Source organism: Centropristis striata, chromosome 1 (genome assembly GCF_030273125.1).
Source record: "Centropristis striata isolate RG_2023a ecotype Rhode Island chromosome 1, C.striata_1.0, whole genome shotgun sequence".
NCBI lineage: Eukaryota > Metazoa > Chordata > Actinopteri > Perciformes > Serranidae > Centropristis > Centropristis striata.
This window is the reverse complement of record NC_081517.1, coordinates 25,175,861-25,195,717: the sequence shown is the minus strand read 5'-3', so window position 1 is coordinate 25,195,717 and position 19,857 is coordinate 25,175,861. Positions and strand designations below refer to the sequence as shown.

Below are 19,857 nucleotides of genomic sequence, written 5' to 3'. Positions count from 1 at the left end.
TTCTTTATCTTCTATTTTCTTCTAAATGGGGCCATTATTAGAACTATTGACATCAAATTGTCTTGAAGATGATTTTTTACTAGCAATTGAGACCATAGTGTTGTCCTGAAAATTTTTTTGAAAATCAAGTGAGAAGTTTTCAAATTTTGAACTGAAATGAATGGGCAGATTTTTTCTGTAGCCAAACTTAGCACCCCCTGCCGGAATTTTCAGGGGATTGCAGGCTTAAGGCACTTCCTGGTTGGCCTCCATGCTCAGACACGGAGATTGCCGCCTGGCAGTAGCATGCGTCTCCGTGTGCGTCTTCAGTGACCACTTGTGGCCCGTTTCCACTTCCCCACTCTGTATGTAAATGAACACATACATTATTTCCGTTTTAGAAACATCAAATGCGTTGCTGTTTTTAACCGCATATCGGCTGACTGGGATACGAATCTTCCTTAGCCTACAATATGAAGTTTGAGATATGTCTGCATGGAGCACAGCCGCTTACAGGTGCTGGCAGATGTGTAGCTTACAGTTCCTCATTGTTCTCACGCGCGCTCTTGATTCACATATAGTATGAAAATGTTATGTGATGTGAGAAAAAAATAGATAATTATGTAATTATAATTGCTCTGAGCACAGCTGGACTCTAAAACTGCCGTTTATATGTAGCGGTCAATAACAAAGTTATTTTAAAAAAGAAAAACCTGTTAGACTGTCTTGGCCGTTTAAGTGTTCATGTACTGTGTACATGAGAAACAAGGCAGTTGAAAGTTGTTGTTCCGTGTTTATCACAGCATAGCTCCCTCGGGAGTGTTCAATGACAGAAACATGATATTAGGGATGGGCGTTTGGAAGAAACCTGCCAACTTAATTATCTATAACGTTAATGATCAATTATCGATTAATTGCTGCATGCATTCATGCACAAAATAAAAAATATACATATACAGTACTGTGCAAAAGCCTGTTTTTAGACTATACTGTAAAGATAACGTCAAGGAGTTCAATGTTTTATGTTTTAGTCCCCCATTAGGCATAAGGTTAGTTTTCACAGTAATCTTGCATATTTGAATGCGTTTTATATTTGAATGCGTTTTATGTTTAAATACGTTTTGGATCAAATTAAACTCAGTAATTCTTGCTAGCAAGGTTTGATACATTAAGATAGTTTTGCTCAAACTAATAGCCTTGTAATTCTCTGTGGTTTGTAATTGTTATCTCAGCTCATTGGCTTTTATTTGAAAAGGACAAAAAGAAACTTGATCCTGTCAATCGTAAGTCTAACTCAACTGAGATTGTACTGTAAAGATAACATCAAGGAGTTCAATGTTTTATGTTTTAGCCCCTGAAGAGGTATGATGTTAGTTTTCACAGAAACACATATTTAAATGTGTTTTGTGTTTAAATTAGTTTTGGATAAAATTAAACTGAGTCATTCATCCATCATTGAAAAATACACAGATTGATTGGGCAGGGGGCGGCAGTTGAGTAGACGGTCCCTAATGTGGACAAAAGTCACATACCTGTTCTCACTACTATCTGAATGTGGACACATGCGGCTTGAACCACCTCTGAGTGTGGTTTTTGACATCCGATCTCAATGCGTCCTCCACTTGTGTTCGTATCACTCAGACCTCATGTTACTGCTAAATGGAGACAGGGTCGAAATTCACTTTGATAAGATAACCTAAGTGAATTCGGCATTCAGTACTATTGTGTTTACATGCTAACAAAACAGAGAAGCATTTTCTGCCCTCTCCTTGAATGGCAGCTGTTGGTGTGATGTCACATACAGGGCCTCAACATAACACACAAATCACAAGATGAAGACTTTTACATTTTAATGAACAGTATGTGCTATAATATTGCAACTTCTGCATCTCAAATCTCATTGAAAAGTTTTACATCATATGAATAATGTAAAATAAAAACAATGAAAAACAGCACTTTCATTACAGCTCACATCCAAATATAAGGTATACGTTTTTGAGCTCCTCCATGCCCAAATAAGCAGTTCTGTATTTGTCAGTTTGACCCTCAGCCTCAGTGGGCCAGTACTCGAGCCAGGTCCTCTCCCCAAATGAATACTGATACCTGATGAGAGAAAAGTGACACATTGTGTATCCTGCTATTTGTTTATAGGAAAAATATAATTCTTCAAGGCCACATTATAATCCATTCTACAGTGTAGAACATGTTAGAGTAAACAAACTAAATAAATAGCTGGTACAGAGCTAGGTGCAAGGAGTGGCACAAACATCTGAGAGTTTCATTTCAGTGTTTTACAGGTATTTGTCAGGACTCCTTAAATATTATCTTTAATATAATTGAACTTGTGGTGTTTAAAACACAGTAGCAAAAAATAAATAAAGAACTGGTAAGATCATTTGATATTTAAAGGAAATTCTATGATGTAAATCATGTTAGTGAAATACTATCAGACTTGTAGATGCATTTAATTCACACACCACACACACACACAGACACAGACACACACACACACACACACACACAGATCATACTCACGATTGAGTCTTTTCGTCCTTGTAAATATCTTTGGATGTGCCCATGACAAGGTAGGTTTTGTGTTCTGCCAGATCTAAAGATGATCGGCAGTGTGGAAAACTGAAGAATGTGCGAGTTAGGCCGTTGACACCCTTATCAAAGCTTCCTGTAATTAAAATATGGTAGGAGAAGCGAATACAGGTGAACATTATTAATTGCAAAACAATAGGTTTCATATGAGGCATTACACACAAAGACATTCTTCATGTAAAGAAATGGGGAAGAACTCTTCTGCATGTCGGGAAACAGTCTGGGAAATTGTTAAGGGACTCTTAAGAAGAAAAAAAAAAAACACCTAAAGAAAATTCCCCTGCTGACAGGGACCACTACATGTGCAATGTGTTCACAGATAAATGGCTACAGATTTTTCTGTCTGCTAACAAACACTATAGCACTGAGAAATGGAAAGACCCACCTTCCTTAATTGATTCCAATATCGTCACTTTGTAGACATCCCTGGATAAATCCTCTCTTATCTCGTCCACTCTTATTTTGTACACTGAGAGGAAACAGGTTGCAGATTGTTAGCTTACTTACTTTATTTCTCTCTCTCTCTCACACACACACACACACACACTCTCTCACACACACTCTCTCTCACACACACACACACACACACACACACTTATTCGCTCACATACCATTGACTTACCAAAATCAATTTGACTGGTTCTTGTGTGCTCACAAGCCTTTGCAGTGCGGTCTGCATCTTTGATGCTTTCCTTCTTCTGCAAACTGCAGGTCTCTGAAAAAACACATTTGACGAAAAGTAAATACACAACTGATGACTCAAATAAATGAGCTTATGGACATTGATGTCTGGACATGCATGTAGCTGGTGTTACAATTTTTTTCACCATCTCAAGATTTTGAAACCAGGTCTTTTTTTTGTCATAAACACATAAATACACACAATTTACTCACATTCAATACAGCCATGCATTTCCAAAGTGTGTGATCATTGAGAATGTTTACATTTTTGAGTCAAATTATAGTATTGGATGTGAGCATATTTTCAATAGCTCTCTGTTGTTGGACAGAATAATTAAAATGACGTGTTGCCGCTTCCTCCTTGACATTCCTGAGTCTCAACCCTAAAAAATACCAAAATATATTGTAAAACGTCTCACTGAGACGGGAGAACTGATAGTACTGCATATAGGAGGCTACATTGTAATGATTTTAGTATAGGTAGTAGAGAAAAGTTGTTTTCCCCCCTGTACCCTTGTAAATCCAGTGACTTTTTCTGAACCTGGTCTCACAGGAATCCGTGAATGTGCTATTCCATGGATATTTTTTCCTATTGGTTTGTTCCAGGTCACGTGACTTTCAAGGTTCCGGGGGTCAGAACAAAAAACATGGCGGACAGTTCTCTCATTTTTAGTGAAAAAATCAATATTTTGACTTGAAAATGGATTTTGATCACATTTCTAGCGAGAAATATATGTTTTATTCTCTAAATATTCACTCAGTGAATGTACATAATCACTTTGTGTGTTGGAATAGCCATGGGATATGACTGTCATTAACTTGCATTGTAGCGAAATCCGTGTCAGTTTTACGGAAATTTGAGTGATTCTGTGGCTATTCCACGGATTTTGAGTTAAGCAAATCCGTGGCTATTTCACGGATTCCTGTGAGACCATGTTGCTTTTTCTGGTGTTATTGGAGACTATTCTTACTCTTCTTAACGAGCCGCGGGGACGGCTGCTCATTAAGAAGAGTTAGAAAAAGTCGAAGTGGCACAGTCCTCCTGCAGCAGTCTCTCCCAGCTGCAGAGCCGGGGGGGATGTTAGCGTCCAGTCTGCAAATTGCTAATAGGCTAACAGTTAGCTCTGTAGCAGTACAGTGTGTATGTGCTGCTGCTGCAGGAGGTGTTCACTTAGCGATCTCTGTTCGTTTACATCAAGCACCGGACACTCTGTGTCCAGTTAGCGATGCCGGTTAATTCACGATCAATATGTTTATGATAATGAACATAAATAGCCATGCTGCTTTGTTTATGATTAGCTGTTAATGTTGTGCACAGTTAGCGACAGCGGCCACAGTTGCGTCTCACTTGTTTAATCCCCCGAGTTTTGGCTATAGACACTTTCATATTGGAAGAAATGTATGCTTAGACAGTTTAGGTCATCTTGTTTACCATCAGCACATGTGCAATCCTCATTTCCGCAGGACCTCATCGTCCCTCCACCTCTCCTCTGGGGGTTGTAGAATTTCACACAAGGTTTCCCTGCAACAGGAAATAAAGATATTTGACAACAAGTGTTCGACCATAAGCTCTTGTTGATTTATGTAAATCAGTTTGAGTTCACGTTTCTAGGTGTCTCTGAGACTCACGGTCATAGTATTCATAGACAGACACAGCAGCTGGTTGTAAAATGTTCCCTTTCAGCTTCTGATGGATCCTAAAAGCGATCTCCTCTTCCTGTATGTGAGAAATCTGTGGAGGGATGTCCAACAAAACAGTTTATGTGTGGTAGGTTATCCAGGATGTTGTTTTTGCAAAGTTTGGGTTTTTATGTCACTTGAATGGACTGTCTGGACTTCGAAATCAAAGCCTGGCGATTGATGAATTAAAGTAAACTTTCCCCTATTTTGTGAGAGGCAGCTCTCTTGAAGAATAGCTACAAGCCGGATTATGTACAGCAACTGAGAAGCACTACTGGGCCAGCATGCAGATGGCTTAAGATAACCTTAAATATTGTTGTCAATGAAACCCATTTGAATTTGAGAAAGGGAGCCAGAGAGAAGAGGGAATAAATGGCAGAAAGTCTTACCTTGTTCAGGTAGATGATGAGTGAGCCTCTTTCTGACAGGGCTTGGTCCATCTCAAACTTTGAAATAGTGCGGGCATGTCCCTTAGACAACTACACACACACACACACACACACACGCACACACACACACACACACACACATTATGTTAAAATAATATTATTATTAAGAAGGTTACCATACTATGTGTGTTAAGTGTGTTTGTGTGCATGTAAGTGCTTACTAAGTTTAGATCATCTTTGTTAGGAACAAAGCCAGTTGGCAAGCCAACATCCACAATTGGCATCAATGCAGTACGATCCTTAGACCTGTGCACAGAATGGACAGAATAATTGAAATTCTATCTATCTATCTATCTGTCTGTCTGTCTGTCTGTCTGTCTGTCTGCCTGCCTGCCTGCCTGCCTGCCTGCCTATCTATCTATCTATCTATCTATCTATCTATCTATCTATCTATCTATCTATCTATCTATCTATCTATCTATCTATCTATCTATCTATCTATCTATCTATCTATCTATCTATCTATCTATCTATCTATCTATCTATCTATCATAGATAGTCTGGCAACCAGCTATTAATTTCTCCATAGAGGAGGTGTGGTTTACGATCGTCCAGAGCCGTTTATTGGGCGCTACGTAGGTAGCTGACATATGCAGATGACATATGTAGAGCGACAGAAATTGATGTTTACATAGCCAGACTAGTCCATCTCTACTTTGAGACTAAAATGCTCAATTCTGCTTCTGCAACATTTTTCTGCAGCATGTTCTGACTCTGGCTGCTCACCATCTACCGGCAGTGTTGGTGTGTGTGTGTCTGTGTGTGTGTGTGTGTGTGTGTGTGTGTGTCTGTGAGAGAGTGTTGTTTGCTGCTTTGCTTCTCCAGTTCTCGCTTTCTGCAAGATTATTCATTTTTACGCCTTATTCCTGTAAACAAATTAGAACTGAAAGAGCATATGCAATAAAAATGTGAAACATACATATTCATTGTGTTGTACTTACTAACCTCACTAAATACAGTAATGTGTAACTTTACTGTAGTTTTCAAATGGCTGTGCAAATAGTTTAAAGTGCTATGTTGAGCATTTTCAGGTAGCGTCACCAAATCTGACTTTTTTGCATTGGAAAACATTTACAGAGTAAACTGTCATAATGAAAACATGACAGAGACATTTGAATATCTTGTTCATAAACATGGTCTCAGGACTTTTCATGTTGATGTCACTAACACTTTCCTTGACATGAATACTTGCTTTTGAGGAATGAGCTATCCATTTTGAGCAAGTGACACACTTTTGCAGGTTATCAACTAGGTTTTTTGCAGTATGTACTAATTGTTTTGAGAAATGTATTAACTGTTGTGCAAATGTTAATAGTGATGTGAGAAATGCACCAAAGCGACTGAGAAAAACTGAAACAGGAGAGAGAGAGCAGTATGATTCTCAAACTTGTGTTAATATAGGAAATCAGGCCACATATGGTAAGAAAATTACAACTTCAGCAAGAGGAGAAAACAAACAAGGACTACATGAATATATTGGGGGAAAATGAAATGATGTTGATGGCAGTAAAAACCATATTACTGCAACACACAATTGTACTTACAAAATCCTTATTGTTAGCTTGTATATGTTCTCAGCGTCATCCATTTTCTCTGCAGGAGCAAACATTTGAAGAGTATTACATTTCTTAGTGTTTCTCATAAAATAAATATTCATATATAAGCAAGACAAAGATCATTAAAATAAAAACAAATGCAAATAGTATAAGAGACTCAGAGCACCAAATTACCGGGTTTGACATCAATTGATAAGTTAAACCTCTGACAGTCACTTTCCATTGATTCAGGCAGAATATAATACAGCGACACCATCTGTCAAAAAGACAACAGTTTATCTTGAAGCAATAAGGAACGGAAGATAATTTCAAAATCTTTTATGCAATTTTGTGCAAAGTATTACTTCATGTATTTTGTCACAATAAATATGTATTTATATTCTTGAAATTATCTATATAAAAATGCATATAATAAAATAAATAAATCAATGTGCAATGGCCCTTTTTGTTTGTCCTTGAGAGTTTGTTGTGCTTTCTGAGAAGCACCTGATTCAGCAACATACTGCTGGAAAATGCACAGAGATATGTAGGACCACAAGTGTCGCAGAAATGGTAATAAAGCATTTTCACTAGTAAACTAAAGTAAATAAGTTATTGTAATTTAAATCATCATTAAAAAAATTGTAATCCCAAACCAGAAATTAGTAATCTGTATTATTACATTAAACAGACTGAATTACAACGTAATTATTATTATTTTTTTAAATGCAACAAAAAGGATTATGAAAACAATTCACAAATAAAATATTAATCCATCAATTTAAACAGTCAACAAGCTTACTTTTTAATAAGTTAATTCACAAATTGAAGTAAGAATGTAGATAATTATAGATGATTGTCTTGTTTGCAGTTTGATATAAAGAGTAAATGCATCAAGGGAGCCAACATCATACAGAAGTGACCGTGTTTTTTTTAAAAATGGGTTGGAAAATCAATAGACGCTGCCAGGTGTTTGTTTGTTGTTGGCTAAGTTGCTTTGTTTTATCAAATTACCAGCTCAAGGCTAAATGGAAAAGCTAAATTACTGAGCAAATGGAATAGCCAGTAGGAAGAGGGAAAGCAGTAGTGAAACAAAAATGCAAATGAGAGAGTGTACCTTCCAGGTATTGATTCATTTTTTAAACTGCATTTTGAAATACCGTACATTTTTGAATTATATTATTTATTTTTACTTAGGTAATGTTTTTTATATGTCTACTATTTATTGATGGATTAGTTTTCAATTCTTAAAATATTTTTATAGTTCCTAAAATGTTTTTTAAAAAACTGAATTATTTGTATTTAGTTTTTCTCAAACAATTACAAATGCAAGGCTCTGAAAATAAAAGTACATAGTGTACACAGCATAATCAAAACTGTCTTTGGCATAATCCAGGATTCAAAAGAACACAACAATACAAATAAAAAATATTTTTAAAAATGTGTAAAACTTACTGTGAATGTTGCTGATCCATTTCCTTTGGCAGTCAAGCTTACATTTGTGTTTATGTCATTGAACTGTCGAGATTTAAAATATGCACACATCAACGTAAACAAACCATCAATAAAATCATCAATATCTTTTATCATGCTCCTTATAATTTGCTGTAACTGTATTTACAAGTTGTGGATAAATAATATCTTGTTGTGTATACCAAACAATATGCTTTGCAAAATGAAGCAAACCGCGGAATAATTTTTTAATGAAGTTTATTTACTATCTTTATTCAAGAGCAGGATTTTTGGTTTGAGCCAAAAATGACAAATCACAGCTGCCCTTCTTGTGGGCATGTTCTGGCTCGTTTTTATTTTATTATTCCACCTATTACAGGACTACTAGAAATAAATAATTGGACTCTAGAGGTATGTCTGCAGATTGAGGCACGCCTTCCATAGCAATGTGTTGTTTACATAGCAATGACCTGAAAGGTGTAGTTGTTTTGGGGTCTGGTGTGAAAAAACTCAAGAAAGCCCTGTGTGGCAGAATTGAATGACCCAGGATAAAGCGCGAGGAACCGCCAGCATGGGAAACATGAGTGAACGCACATGCAAGAGGGCAGCTGGATTGTTATTGGTCAGAATCATACTGAGCACCCTATAGAGAGCAAACAAAATGACGTTTAATAGTAGTACAACCTGGAAGTTAGCATTGCAATGGAGTCTCTTGAGAATTCGCCTCTGGAATTTTTGCATTGGAATTTGGATAATTACAGAAAAATAAGCTCTGTGGCAAACACACGTTTCTGATCCTAACGCGTTTGGTTCAGCAGGATAATTTTCACAGATGAGCACCACTTGTGAAAAGCTAATGTTATGCTATAGCAAACTACACCACGTCCGCATGGCTTGAATATCACTACCGTTAGCTTCAGACAGTCTCTGACAAGCTAACCAGCAGTTTTGACAGGCCAGCAAAACCGTATCCTAAAAAATTGTTTGTTAAAATAATTCACAATCTGAAAAGACTTTTCAGGAGCTCTGAAAAACACGACTAAACGATGTGAGGCGGACTAGTGACAGAGTTCCCGTCCAGGTCCGGCATTATGACGTTTAATGTCCCCGACAACCACTGTAGTCTCATTTAACCTCTTGTTAGCAACCGCCTTTTAAAGGGCACTAATTTATTAACGTATTGACTAATGTTTTTTATGTCGTACAACATAACGCGAACATCCTTTAACTTTGTGTTAACCACAGACCTTATTTCAGGCATCTTACCAAAATCCTCACTGAGTTTGAGAGGTAAGACCCCAGGGTGCTAAACTTACTTACTTACTGCTGGGTTTAACAACAAATTCCTGTGGCACCCTATTGGCTGTGAATTTTGATAGCATTGTCACTGTGAAGGAAATTTGGTGTTTCCTGTCATGGTGGGGCATGAAGAAGACGGCGACCTACTTGATATTCAAGACACAAGGCCTTGTGGGAACTCAAACTGTGAACTTAACTCTGATAACACCATGTGAGAGGGGAACGTGTAAAGACGTGAGGTCTGTCCTGATGTGATGTATAGGGGGAAGGTTAGGGCCGCATTGCCTCTTGCTGAAGAGCCAATGCTGAGAAATACAACAGTCACAAGCTGAGCGGTGTACTGGACTTTGTTGCTTTGTCAAATAACCATCCTGGGACTGAGCGGTGTATTGGAGTACAGATGTGTTAATAAAACCTGAAGAACTGAGTATTGTGTGCTTCTTCTTTGGCCAGCTCACCCATTAACTTAGTGCAGTTGTCAAAACTGCCACGACATCAAGCTCAAGTTCCAAGTGCGAGTGCTGTGATGAGAGCACAATTTCGAGAGCGCACACAGTTTGAATCCAAGGAGTAGACTTCAAGTGAGAGAAAATGTGTGTATTAGGAAACAAGTATTGAGTGCAAACACACAGTTTTTTTTTTTCTTTTTAAGACATTTTTGGGCTATATTATTAGAGACAGTGTGAAGGGGGAGACAGAGGGGAAGACATGCAGGAAAGGGCTCCAAGTCGGATTCGAACCCTGTCCGCCCGCTTATGTGGACAGTATGGTACGTGCTCTACCAGGTGGAGAAGAAGTTAGAGACAGAGCAGTGAAACAAATCTGAATGCAAAATCAAGTAATCTGCACTGAAACCGAAATTCCTGCTCTTGAGTAAAGATAGTAGAAACTCTACACTATATATAGTATATATATTTTATATAAACATATATTTCCTGTCTATGATTTGTAATCCTTCTGCTCATTAAGGCCAGACAGCCGATTAATGTACTTAATGAGGTTGTGTGTGTGTGTGTGTGTGTGTGTGTGTGTGTGTGTGTGTGTGTGTGTGTGTGTGTGTGTGTGTGTGTGTGTGTGTTCTAACCTTATTTGATTTGGTGTCGAGGGTCTTGCTGTTGAAATGGTACCTAATATCCAGTTGCCTGCCTGGCAACCTCAGGTCCACGTCCAGACTATACTCTGGTTCTGGAGAATTGGCCCAATATTCTGCTACAGCCTGGTACACCATTATAGTAGCCTGGAGAGACAGAAGTGATTGATAGCTTGAGCTCACAGTGTCCAACAGAAAACAAGAAAAACAGCAAAAGAATAATAAGCATTAATCTTGTGTTACCTGAGTCGATCCATAGCCACCACCCCACCGCTGCTGTTGTTTGAGCCATTCGACAATAGGTTTGGCTTCTGCTATGGCCTTTATTAACAGCAGGGAAAAACAGTTCAAATCTCTGCAGTTTAATAGTTATTGATTTTAATGAATGTAAGTCTTGTTTTTATTCGAAAGAGCTGAGACGCTGTAATGCATCCAATTCAGTGTATATTTACAAAAAATAAAGCTTGTCACTTGAATTACTTTAGCTTTAAAGGCATACTAAACAGGATCTGAAAGGCTATTCAGTACACTGACAATTGTGCTGCATGTTATTTATAGTAAATCCTCTATCAGTTATACCCACTTATACCAGCACATTTGATGGAGCAAAGCCCATCTAACAATGAGCGAGAGGCGGACTACAACTTGGGAGTCAATCACAGGGGTGACACACAGAGATGAACAAGGATTCACTTCTACATTACGACAAGGGGCACCCCGGTGGCACACCTGGTAGAGCGCGTACCATAGAGGCACCGTCCTCGTGAGCGGGCGGCCCGGGTTCGAATCCGACTCGGAGCCTTTTCCCGCATGTCTTCCCCTTTCACTCTGTTTCTCACTATCAATAAAGCCTTGAAAATGGCCAAAAAAAACAAAAAAAAAACATCTACGGCAAGTCCCCAATTAACCTCCATGGCTTTTGACTGTGGGAGGAAAGTGTAGCGACCAGAAACCCACATGGACACAGGAACAAAATGAAGATTCCTCACAGAATAGCCAAATATGGCCAGTGGGTTTCAAATTAATTTATTCATATAGATTTCAGATTGGATTTACGAACGCACCCTTAATGAAGTAACATGGATTGTGGGTCTTTCGTTGTTGTTATTTTCTTTATCATGGTAAAATGCACATAAGCAAATAGTGAGTTGTTCTCACCTTTGTCTTGACCAGAGCAAGAAGAGCATAAGCTGTGGCCTCCAGAGTGTAAATATCCCCTAAAATTGTTTCCCAGTGTGTCCCTGAGGATGAGGCACACACACACACACACACACACACACACAACATTTGTCTCCTTCACTTTGGGGACATTACACTGCTACTTGCCCAATCATAACTGTTACATTAGCCTTAACCTAGTCTTAAACCAAGTTTTCAACCTAAAATGTAATGACTATCAATTCTCAAAACCTCCTTGTATGTGTATGCTCATTGTCTGCCATTGTCTGCTTTGTAAGGTCATTGGGACCCCAAAAAAAACAAATATACTGTACAAAGTAAACACACAGTAGATTATTTTGGTTACTCATAATTTTAACAGGTCTGCAAATTTCATGATTATTGTGTTATAATTATCAGATTTTGTATTTAGAATTTATTTGAAAAAAAAAAAAGTACCTTAAAATGTAATAATAATAATAATAATGATAATTAGCGAGTAACCTCTTAAAAAATCTTCTAGGAAAATACAATGACATAATTGTATAATCATATTTCCTAATAAGCACTTGCAGTTAGCTGGTAATGTGTTTATAAAGTTCTATGTTATCTCAATTTGGGTACAAAATTGAATCCAGAATAAATAACAAATTAAATAAACTATTGGGGTCTGCATGTCAAATAAATTATGTATTAACTGATTGGATCCCTGGTAAATACATAGAAATCAATCAGACTAAAAAGAAAGAACACTGATAACAAACTGATAACACACTGATAAACTGATAACACACTGATAAACATAATGCTATAGTCTTTTTGAAGGTACATGCCAAGTTATTTATAAAACATCACGTATGTAAAGAGGGGATGCGTTTAACCCTTATCAACTCAGGTGAAACACCAAGCCTAGACCTACAACTATTCCATCATTGACAGCAAGGCTGTTGACTACTGTGCCACATCAGATTGCAGGTTGTTAACTTCTAGATTCTGTTTTGGTATGGACCTACACTCATTGCCTATAAGAAGCAGGTAAGGCCAATATATCACAAAGATATATTCACCAAGAGCAGGGCTCCAAAGTCCATGTAAAATAATTTAGGCCTATGTACAAAGATATGTAATTCCTCATTGCATTGTTATGCCTATCAATTAACTTGGCAGAACTATATGGAATAATGTACCAAATTACCAACTGCTTATGGGGAAAAAAACAATATACTTAAAACAATAAACAATATAATTAGGCAAATATTCGATTATAATTTCCTTAAATATAATTTAATCACCAATAAATAATGGATGGTAAGACTTGGGAATATAATATAATCAACTGTTTGAAATGCATTTATATTAACTTCATATCATTTGCTCAGGAAAAGTATTAAAGATATTAACAATAACATTTTGATGTCTTTTTTGGGCGGGAGAAAACAGAATATAATTGATATCAGAGTCATTTTTGATTAATAATGCTTAATAATGTCTTGATATGCTGAGGAAAATCATATGAGGAAACCTGAGGAAGAAAACTTGAAGAGGATATCCTTGTTCAGTTTGTTTTCGTTGGCCAGGGCATATGATGTCATTGCCACAGCATATGGGTTGGTTACGCTGGGCAGACGGGTCTCCAGGTAGTTCACTGCTTTGTTTATAGTGTGTGGCAGGCTCTGGACAAAAGAAAGTAAGTGTTAATAAGGAAAGATAACTATATCCAGAAGTTTAGTGAATGTAACACAGAGAAGCACAGTCAAGATCAAGCTCTAATGCAGTGTTTTTCAAACTTTTCGTGCCCAAGGCACTCCAAAGTGCAAGCCACACCTGTATTGACACACGTGCAAAAAAGTCTCTATAACACACTAATATCACTGTGAATGTTTATTCATTTTATTATATGTCATTTGATGTGTTGCAGTCCAATAATCAGGGCTTTCAACTAGTTGTTTTTACTCATTTCCCTGTACGCAAATACTTCGTAGCTCTACTGATATGCGATTGTCCCCTATTTTATAGTTTCTAACGTTATCAGGCAAACTGACCAGTAGGGATATAACGATGCATCTCGAGAAAATTGATACAAATGTGTGACGAGTTGAGTCGTTGAGATCAAAAATTAATCGCGATACCCTTTTTCAACAGCAGAGGACGTAATCTACTTTTGAGTTCAGCAACCATCACTCTCCACAGACTTTGTATTGAAGGAAGAAACCTCCTAGTCAATCCTGCCTGTTAGCAACATAATATCTAAAAGCTGCTGTGTAATGGAATGTATCTACCACCAACAAGTTAAAGAACCAGAAAGAAGTCTTTGCAAGCTGACGAACGAAGAAGAGAGGACAAAAGTGGATATTAGCTAACATTAGCTTGCTAACATATAGCTAACATTAGCTTTCTAGCAGCCACATAATATGCTGATCTTCCTGAAAACAATCAAACTTGTAAATAACAAACAAGGAACACACACATCCCTTGGCATGTTTATTTGGAGATATTTATTGGTATTATTCATTTAGTTATTGTGATGTTAGATTTGTTTAAAAAAATCAAAATTATTTTTTTCATCTAACATAAAATATAATTTTAGTTGCAATTATGCGGCATGACATATGCGTTGCCTTGCAGTTTACTTCACTTGCCTCAGAGTTATTATATATATATATTCTTTTAAATATACATTAATTGCATAGTTTGTGTTGTTTTTTTGTCAGAAATAATGAAGGGATCTTTTTCAGTCACAATTTGTCTGCAAGCTCATGCTGCTAAAAAAAAAAAAAAAGAGAGTAAATTGCATCTCCTATATGGCAGTGAATGCTGGACCCTGAAGCCAACCCTTCAGAAGTCTCTAGACGGGTGCTACACCAGAATGCTTCGTGCAGTACTTAACATCAGTAAGAGTACACATGTTACTAACAAGACTCTGTATGAGGGAATACCAAGGTTGAGCCAGAAAATAGCAGCCAGGAGAATGGGACTAGCAGGACACTGCCAAAGGCATCAAGAACTGTTGGCCAGCAACTGTTGGTGCTGTGGGAACCAACACATGGGCGCGGGTCTGTGGGACGTCCCACACTAACATATGTGGACGTACTCAAGGACGATGCACGAGCACAAAGTACCAATGAACTGGCCAGATGTATGGAGAATCAGGATGACTGGAAGCGACGATGGAAGGCTCGTCTGAAGACGACCTAGAAAGCATAGTTAACCTAGCCTGGCTAACCACAGAATATATTACAAATGAGATATAGTCTGGAGACCACCTATTTATTTTTTCGTAGAGGAGGCGTGGTTTACGATCGTCCAGAGCCATTTATTGGGCGATACGAATGTCTATCATAAGTAGCTCTTAGCCAATCGTATCAATTATACCAGATGACGTATGTAGAGCAACCTCAACGACTGGGGTCTTGCTAAACCCCATTAGATTAGCCACTAATGGGGCTAGTTGTTAGATTAGGCTTTTGCCAAATCCTGTTGGAAGCAAGGCTAAAACATCCTTGTTGGTGGTGATAAAGGAGTGTAAAGCCAAACATTGTTCTTCTTTTAAAATAAACTTTGGCTCTAAACTATCTAGAACAATGTCTACAACTAGATCCAAAGAGAGCTTTGCATCTGCTGCGGCCATGTTGGATCCGTAAGCAAAATACAAGCTTCTGTCTGTCGAATAGTACGCGTCATCGTCTTGCCGTCCCTCTCCGTTCTGTGGTTGGATACCAAAATCAGAGCTAAGAATCGACCATGGACACAATGCCGCTTTGCAGTACAAAACAAAATTGAGCGTGCAAGGCAGCATGGGTAAACCCAGGCTAGAGTTAACCCTGTGAGTGTATAATTTCATCACTACTGACCAGTGATGCTTTTTTTGAAAAAGTGCAGAAGTCATTAAAGAATGAAATACGGAGAAGAGCGTAGAAGACAGCACATTACTCACATCAATATCCGGACATTTTGATCGTGACTCCTGCATGGCAATGAGGCAGAAGGCGGTCATGGAAGCATCTGAATCTACGCCTTGTACATCACTCTACACACACACACACACACACACACACATGTTACGGTATAGCTTTTTAAATGGTTTTTGTGGAACAAACACAGTGTTAAAGAACTGGTGTTATTAAAATCAGTAGACGTACAATCATTGATTTCATGTACACATCTCCGATCTCGGTAAACATGCCATCAGGTTGCTGTGTATTAAGAATCAGAAACTTAACAGCGTCACAGATCACTGAACGTTGCCCTCCGACCAGATGGTCTGCCATGGAAAACACCTTGGCAACATAGGCTGTCAGCCTGAGAGAGGAGAGGAGAGGAGAGGAGAGGAGAATATGTAATAATTTCACATTTGCTTCAGGTTATTTATTTGTAAATAATATACATCCAATATTGTAAACGTGCAAATGTTTAAATATGACGTCATTCATTTTTAAATGACTCACCAGGTGGTGCTGGGATAGAACTGATACATAGCAAAAGAGCCATCACTTTTACGAAAAGCAAGCTGATTCTGGTAGCCTGGACACAAACAAAACGACAACAAACTTTTCACTGGCTGCCATTCAACTCTCTAATAAATCTTTAGTTTGTTTGAGATATCCTGACAAATGCTCCTCATTTAAACATTTTGGTATTTTTAGTATTCAGTACTACTGCATGTGTGTGTGTGTGTGTGTATGTGTGTGTGTGTGTGTGTGTGTGTGTGAGCTTACCTGTTTGAATGTGTTGGATAGCTTCGGGACGTTTCGAAACACCCACAGCTTTCCACTGGTCAGTTCTGTCCAAATACATGGCTGCAGTAACAGGCAGGGTCATTCCGATCATGTTTTGTTCGCCGCAGCCTGAAGGTGCTTGGATCAGGGTACCCAAAGACTTTCCACTAATAGCATTGTCCAATAGTGCATTCATCTGCTCTCTTCCTGTGTGGTCACAGAAAAAGGTCCCCAAAATCAGTGTGTAGGAATTGCAAGTTTTACAGAAATGTATGTAATATTATATGCCAAATATTACATGATGGACCCAATTATGATACCAGTGAAGAGTCTGCACAAATGCCATGCTTTATTCCAAATGCAGAGAAGTTTTTATGGCTATAGTTTTTCTGCAATCCACTGTTATGTTGACTCCCGACATTTGTCAACCATAAATATGTGAATGTGAATGTTTCTGAACCGCAGCAACCTGTTGACATTGTAACATGCAACGACTGGTGCTTTAAACATGCTGCAAACATCTGACAACCACAGCACATTGAAAACACGTTGGTTAAGGACAGGTAAAGTTAAACTGTCCACTCCGGAATCAAAATCACTACTTTTGGACAAAATGTAGACGTAAGGAGTTTTGCAGGAACGTGATGCGATCACCTGGAATCCCCAATAAAAATAAATATTGAGTGACTGATAAACACGCAACAATTTGGCACGATGGTCTGAGTTGACTTTTGAACATGACAAAACATGACAAAACATCAGCAACACCAGATATAAAAAAAATTTTGGGCCAATGAGTAATGTTGATAATGCTTGCTTAACATGCTTAATGAAGCCATATTGCTAATATTTTCCTGTATTATTAATGGCAGCCAGCTTGGGTTAGCTACATGATGAGATTCGAATTTCAAGTGTCAGAAAAATATGTTCCTTTTCACCTGTCAAAGAGACTTCTGCGTGCGGTTTTACGCCGGGTGCTATATCTTTCGGATCAATTTGACTGTTGATTAATTCCCGTTGAGTCCCACCTAAAAGAACACAGTTGGCAAGTTAGGGGATAAGCAAAACATTTTTTTTTAAAAAGGAGATAATTTTGACATTTTTTCCTTGCATGTAGCTACTTCAATTAAAAATACTTACCTCTCCTAGCAGGGTCTAATGTTACAGTTGTATATTTTTTCGTCAGTATTCCTCGAGGCTGGAAAAACAACAGTTTATAAACTTATTAGGAATACTTCTATTTTTGAGTAAACCTCACTGTGTGAGAAAATACAATGGGACTTCAATGTTAAAATTCATTAAAAATATTTCAAATAGTTTCTTACCCTTACCACTTAAAAAAAATCTGACACAAAAAAATCAGACAAGCCTAATCATTTTATAATTACAGTCAATTCCTTGCCAGCAGTGGTGGAATGTAACTAAGTACATTTACTCAAGTACTGGGCAATTTTGAGGTACTTTTACTTCACTTGTGTATTTCTATCTTATTAAACTTTTTTTTGTGATTAACATTTTTTATTTTCCATTTTCATTGTACAACAATAAAATAAAATAAAAAGAAAAATACGACCCCCACCCCTCAACAACAACAACAACAACAACCAAACACCATCACCATCAGTGCTAATCCCTTTCTGGTTACAATCATCTCTCACCGTGCTCCTTCATGTACATCTATTACACACATACAGAACATAAAATAAACTAAGCCTCAGACTCAAAGATTGACTCAAGGAAGGTCCATACAACAAGTAAATAAAATAAGTGTTACATGGAAGACATAATTTGTTAACAAATAAAGAGGTTAAGAATAATAATAGCAAACATAAATACATACAAGAAAAAGAAGAAGCACCGGTATATATTTATACACAAATAACAAAAATAAATAAATAAATAAATTAAAATAAATAATGAAAAATAATTAAATTTAAACAAAACAAAAACAAAAAACAAAACAACAACAACAACTAACGTCTCTCCACTATAAAAACCCCTTCAGGGCCCTTTTAGAAAGTGTAAATATTTACCCCCATCTAATTAAACTTTATACTTTTACTCCACTACTTTTTGAGACAAATATTTTACTTTTTTATTCCACTACATTTAACTGATGATTTAATACAAAAAACATGAAAATGATAAGTGTTCTGTTTTTTTTTTTTTAAATGTAAACATCATAACAGTTTATTAAGTAGTTAAAATGAGCCTGTACTTTAGAAAATCAAAATTCTGCCATATTCTGCTGAATATATATAACAATCTTAATGGGTCCATTCTGCATAATCAGTACTTTTACTTACTTACTTTAAGTACATTTTGTTTCTAATACTTTGTGCTTTCACTTAAGTTTTCAATGCAGGACTTTTACTTGCAGTGGAGTCATTTAGCAGTGTGGTATTAGTACTTTTACTTGAGTAAGAGATCTGAATACTTTTTCCACCACTGATAGCCAGTGGCTCAAGGTGGCCATATGTAAATGTGAATCAGACAGTTGAAGGCTTGACATGGAAATCTAAAGTTCAAAGTTAGTTCTGATATGGTATACCGAGCTCTGCAGTCACTACAGAATATGTTTCTCTTACCACCACCCGCAGTTTTTTCATGATTCCATCACTGAGCTCACCGCCTCTGACAGCAGCGTGGACCTTAATTTCCCATTCTCCAGGTTCCATGGGAATAATGACGAAGGGTACAGATCTGGTACTTTCGGCACCAACCTCAACTTCTTGTCTAAACTTAACTCTCTTATAAGCTGCACTACACAAATGCGACTCCTCAAACAGATCCACACGGACCTTGAAACGGGGAAAATGGAGAGGTGGAAAAGGAAAAGGGAAGACATTGACATTTAGACATTGGCAAATGTATCTGATAACTAATCTGATAACCCTAAATCAAATGCAGATGTTTCCAAGACACACAGAAGATTGTGTTAATTTTACACAAACTTTCTGATGTTAAGTAATTTGAATAATATATAAATTTAATGAAAACTGCATTGTGCATTTGCGAGACACCATTCCATCTGGCCTGAAACACAAAAGCTGAAGAGCCTGACTCACCGTGGAAGGCTGGGTTCTGTAGTTGTGGAGAATTGCCTTAATTTCCACCTGCTCTCCAAGGACAGCAGAGTATGGCACCTTGAGATCAATAAAGAACCTCTTCCAGACAATGACCTCTAATGGATCGGACACACAGACACCTTCAAG

General features: G+C 37.5%; 1 protein-coding gene across 1 annotated transcript in view; it reads right to left on the bottom strand.

Annotated features, from left to right (window-relative positions):
* Positions 1-1,814: 1,814 nt before the first annotated feature.
* Positions 1,815-19,857, bottom strand: part of LOC131973647 (complement C3-like) — a 39,295-nt gene continuing 21,252 nt past the window's right edge. Inside the window, exons 21-43 of the mRNA XM_059335700.1 lie at positions 19,711-19,850; positions 19,231-19,443; positions 17,783-17,840; positions 17,581-17,670; positions 16,643-16,849; positions 16,373-16,448; positions 16,067-16,226; positions 15,862-15,954; positions 13,450-13,600; positions 11,928-12,010; positions 11,013-11,090; positions 10,764-10,916; positions 8,384-8,446; positions 7,124-7,205; positions 6,938-6,986; positions 5,555-5,639; positions 5,334-5,423; positions 4,894-4,996; positions 4,697-4,786; positions 3,206-3,298; positions 2,969-3,052; positions 2,515-2,659; positions 1,815-2,082 (exon numbers count right to left, since the gene is read on the bottom strand). Coding sequence (XP_059191683.1) covers positions 1,941-2,082; positions 2,515-2,659; positions 2,969-3,052; positions 3,206-3,298; positions 4,697-4,786; positions 4,894-4,996; positions 5,334-5,423; positions 5,555-5,639; positions 6,938-6,986; positions 7,124-7,205; positions 8,384-8,446; positions 10,764-10,916; positions 11,013-11,090; positions 11,928-12,010; positions 13,450-13,600; positions 15,862-15,954; positions 16,067-16,226; positions 16,373-16,448; positions 16,643-16,849; positions 17,581-17,670; positions 17,783-17,840; positions 19,231-19,443; positions 19,711-19,850 — 2,528 coding nt within the window. The 3' untranslated portion in view covers positions 1,815-1,940. The remainder of the gene's footprint in view (positions 2,083-2,514; positions 2,660-2,968; positions 3,053-3,205; positions 3,299-4,696; positions 4,787-4,893; positions 4,997-5,333; positions 5,424-5,554; positions 5,640-6,937; positions 6,987-7,123; positions 7,206-8,383; positions 8,447-10,763; positions 10,917-11,012; positions 11,091-11,927; positions 12,011-13,449; positions 13,601-15,861; positions 15,955-16,066; positions 16,227-16,372; positions 16,449-16,642; positions 16,850-17,580; positions 17,671-17,782; positions 17,841-19,230; positions 19,444-19,710; positions 19,851-19,857) is intronic.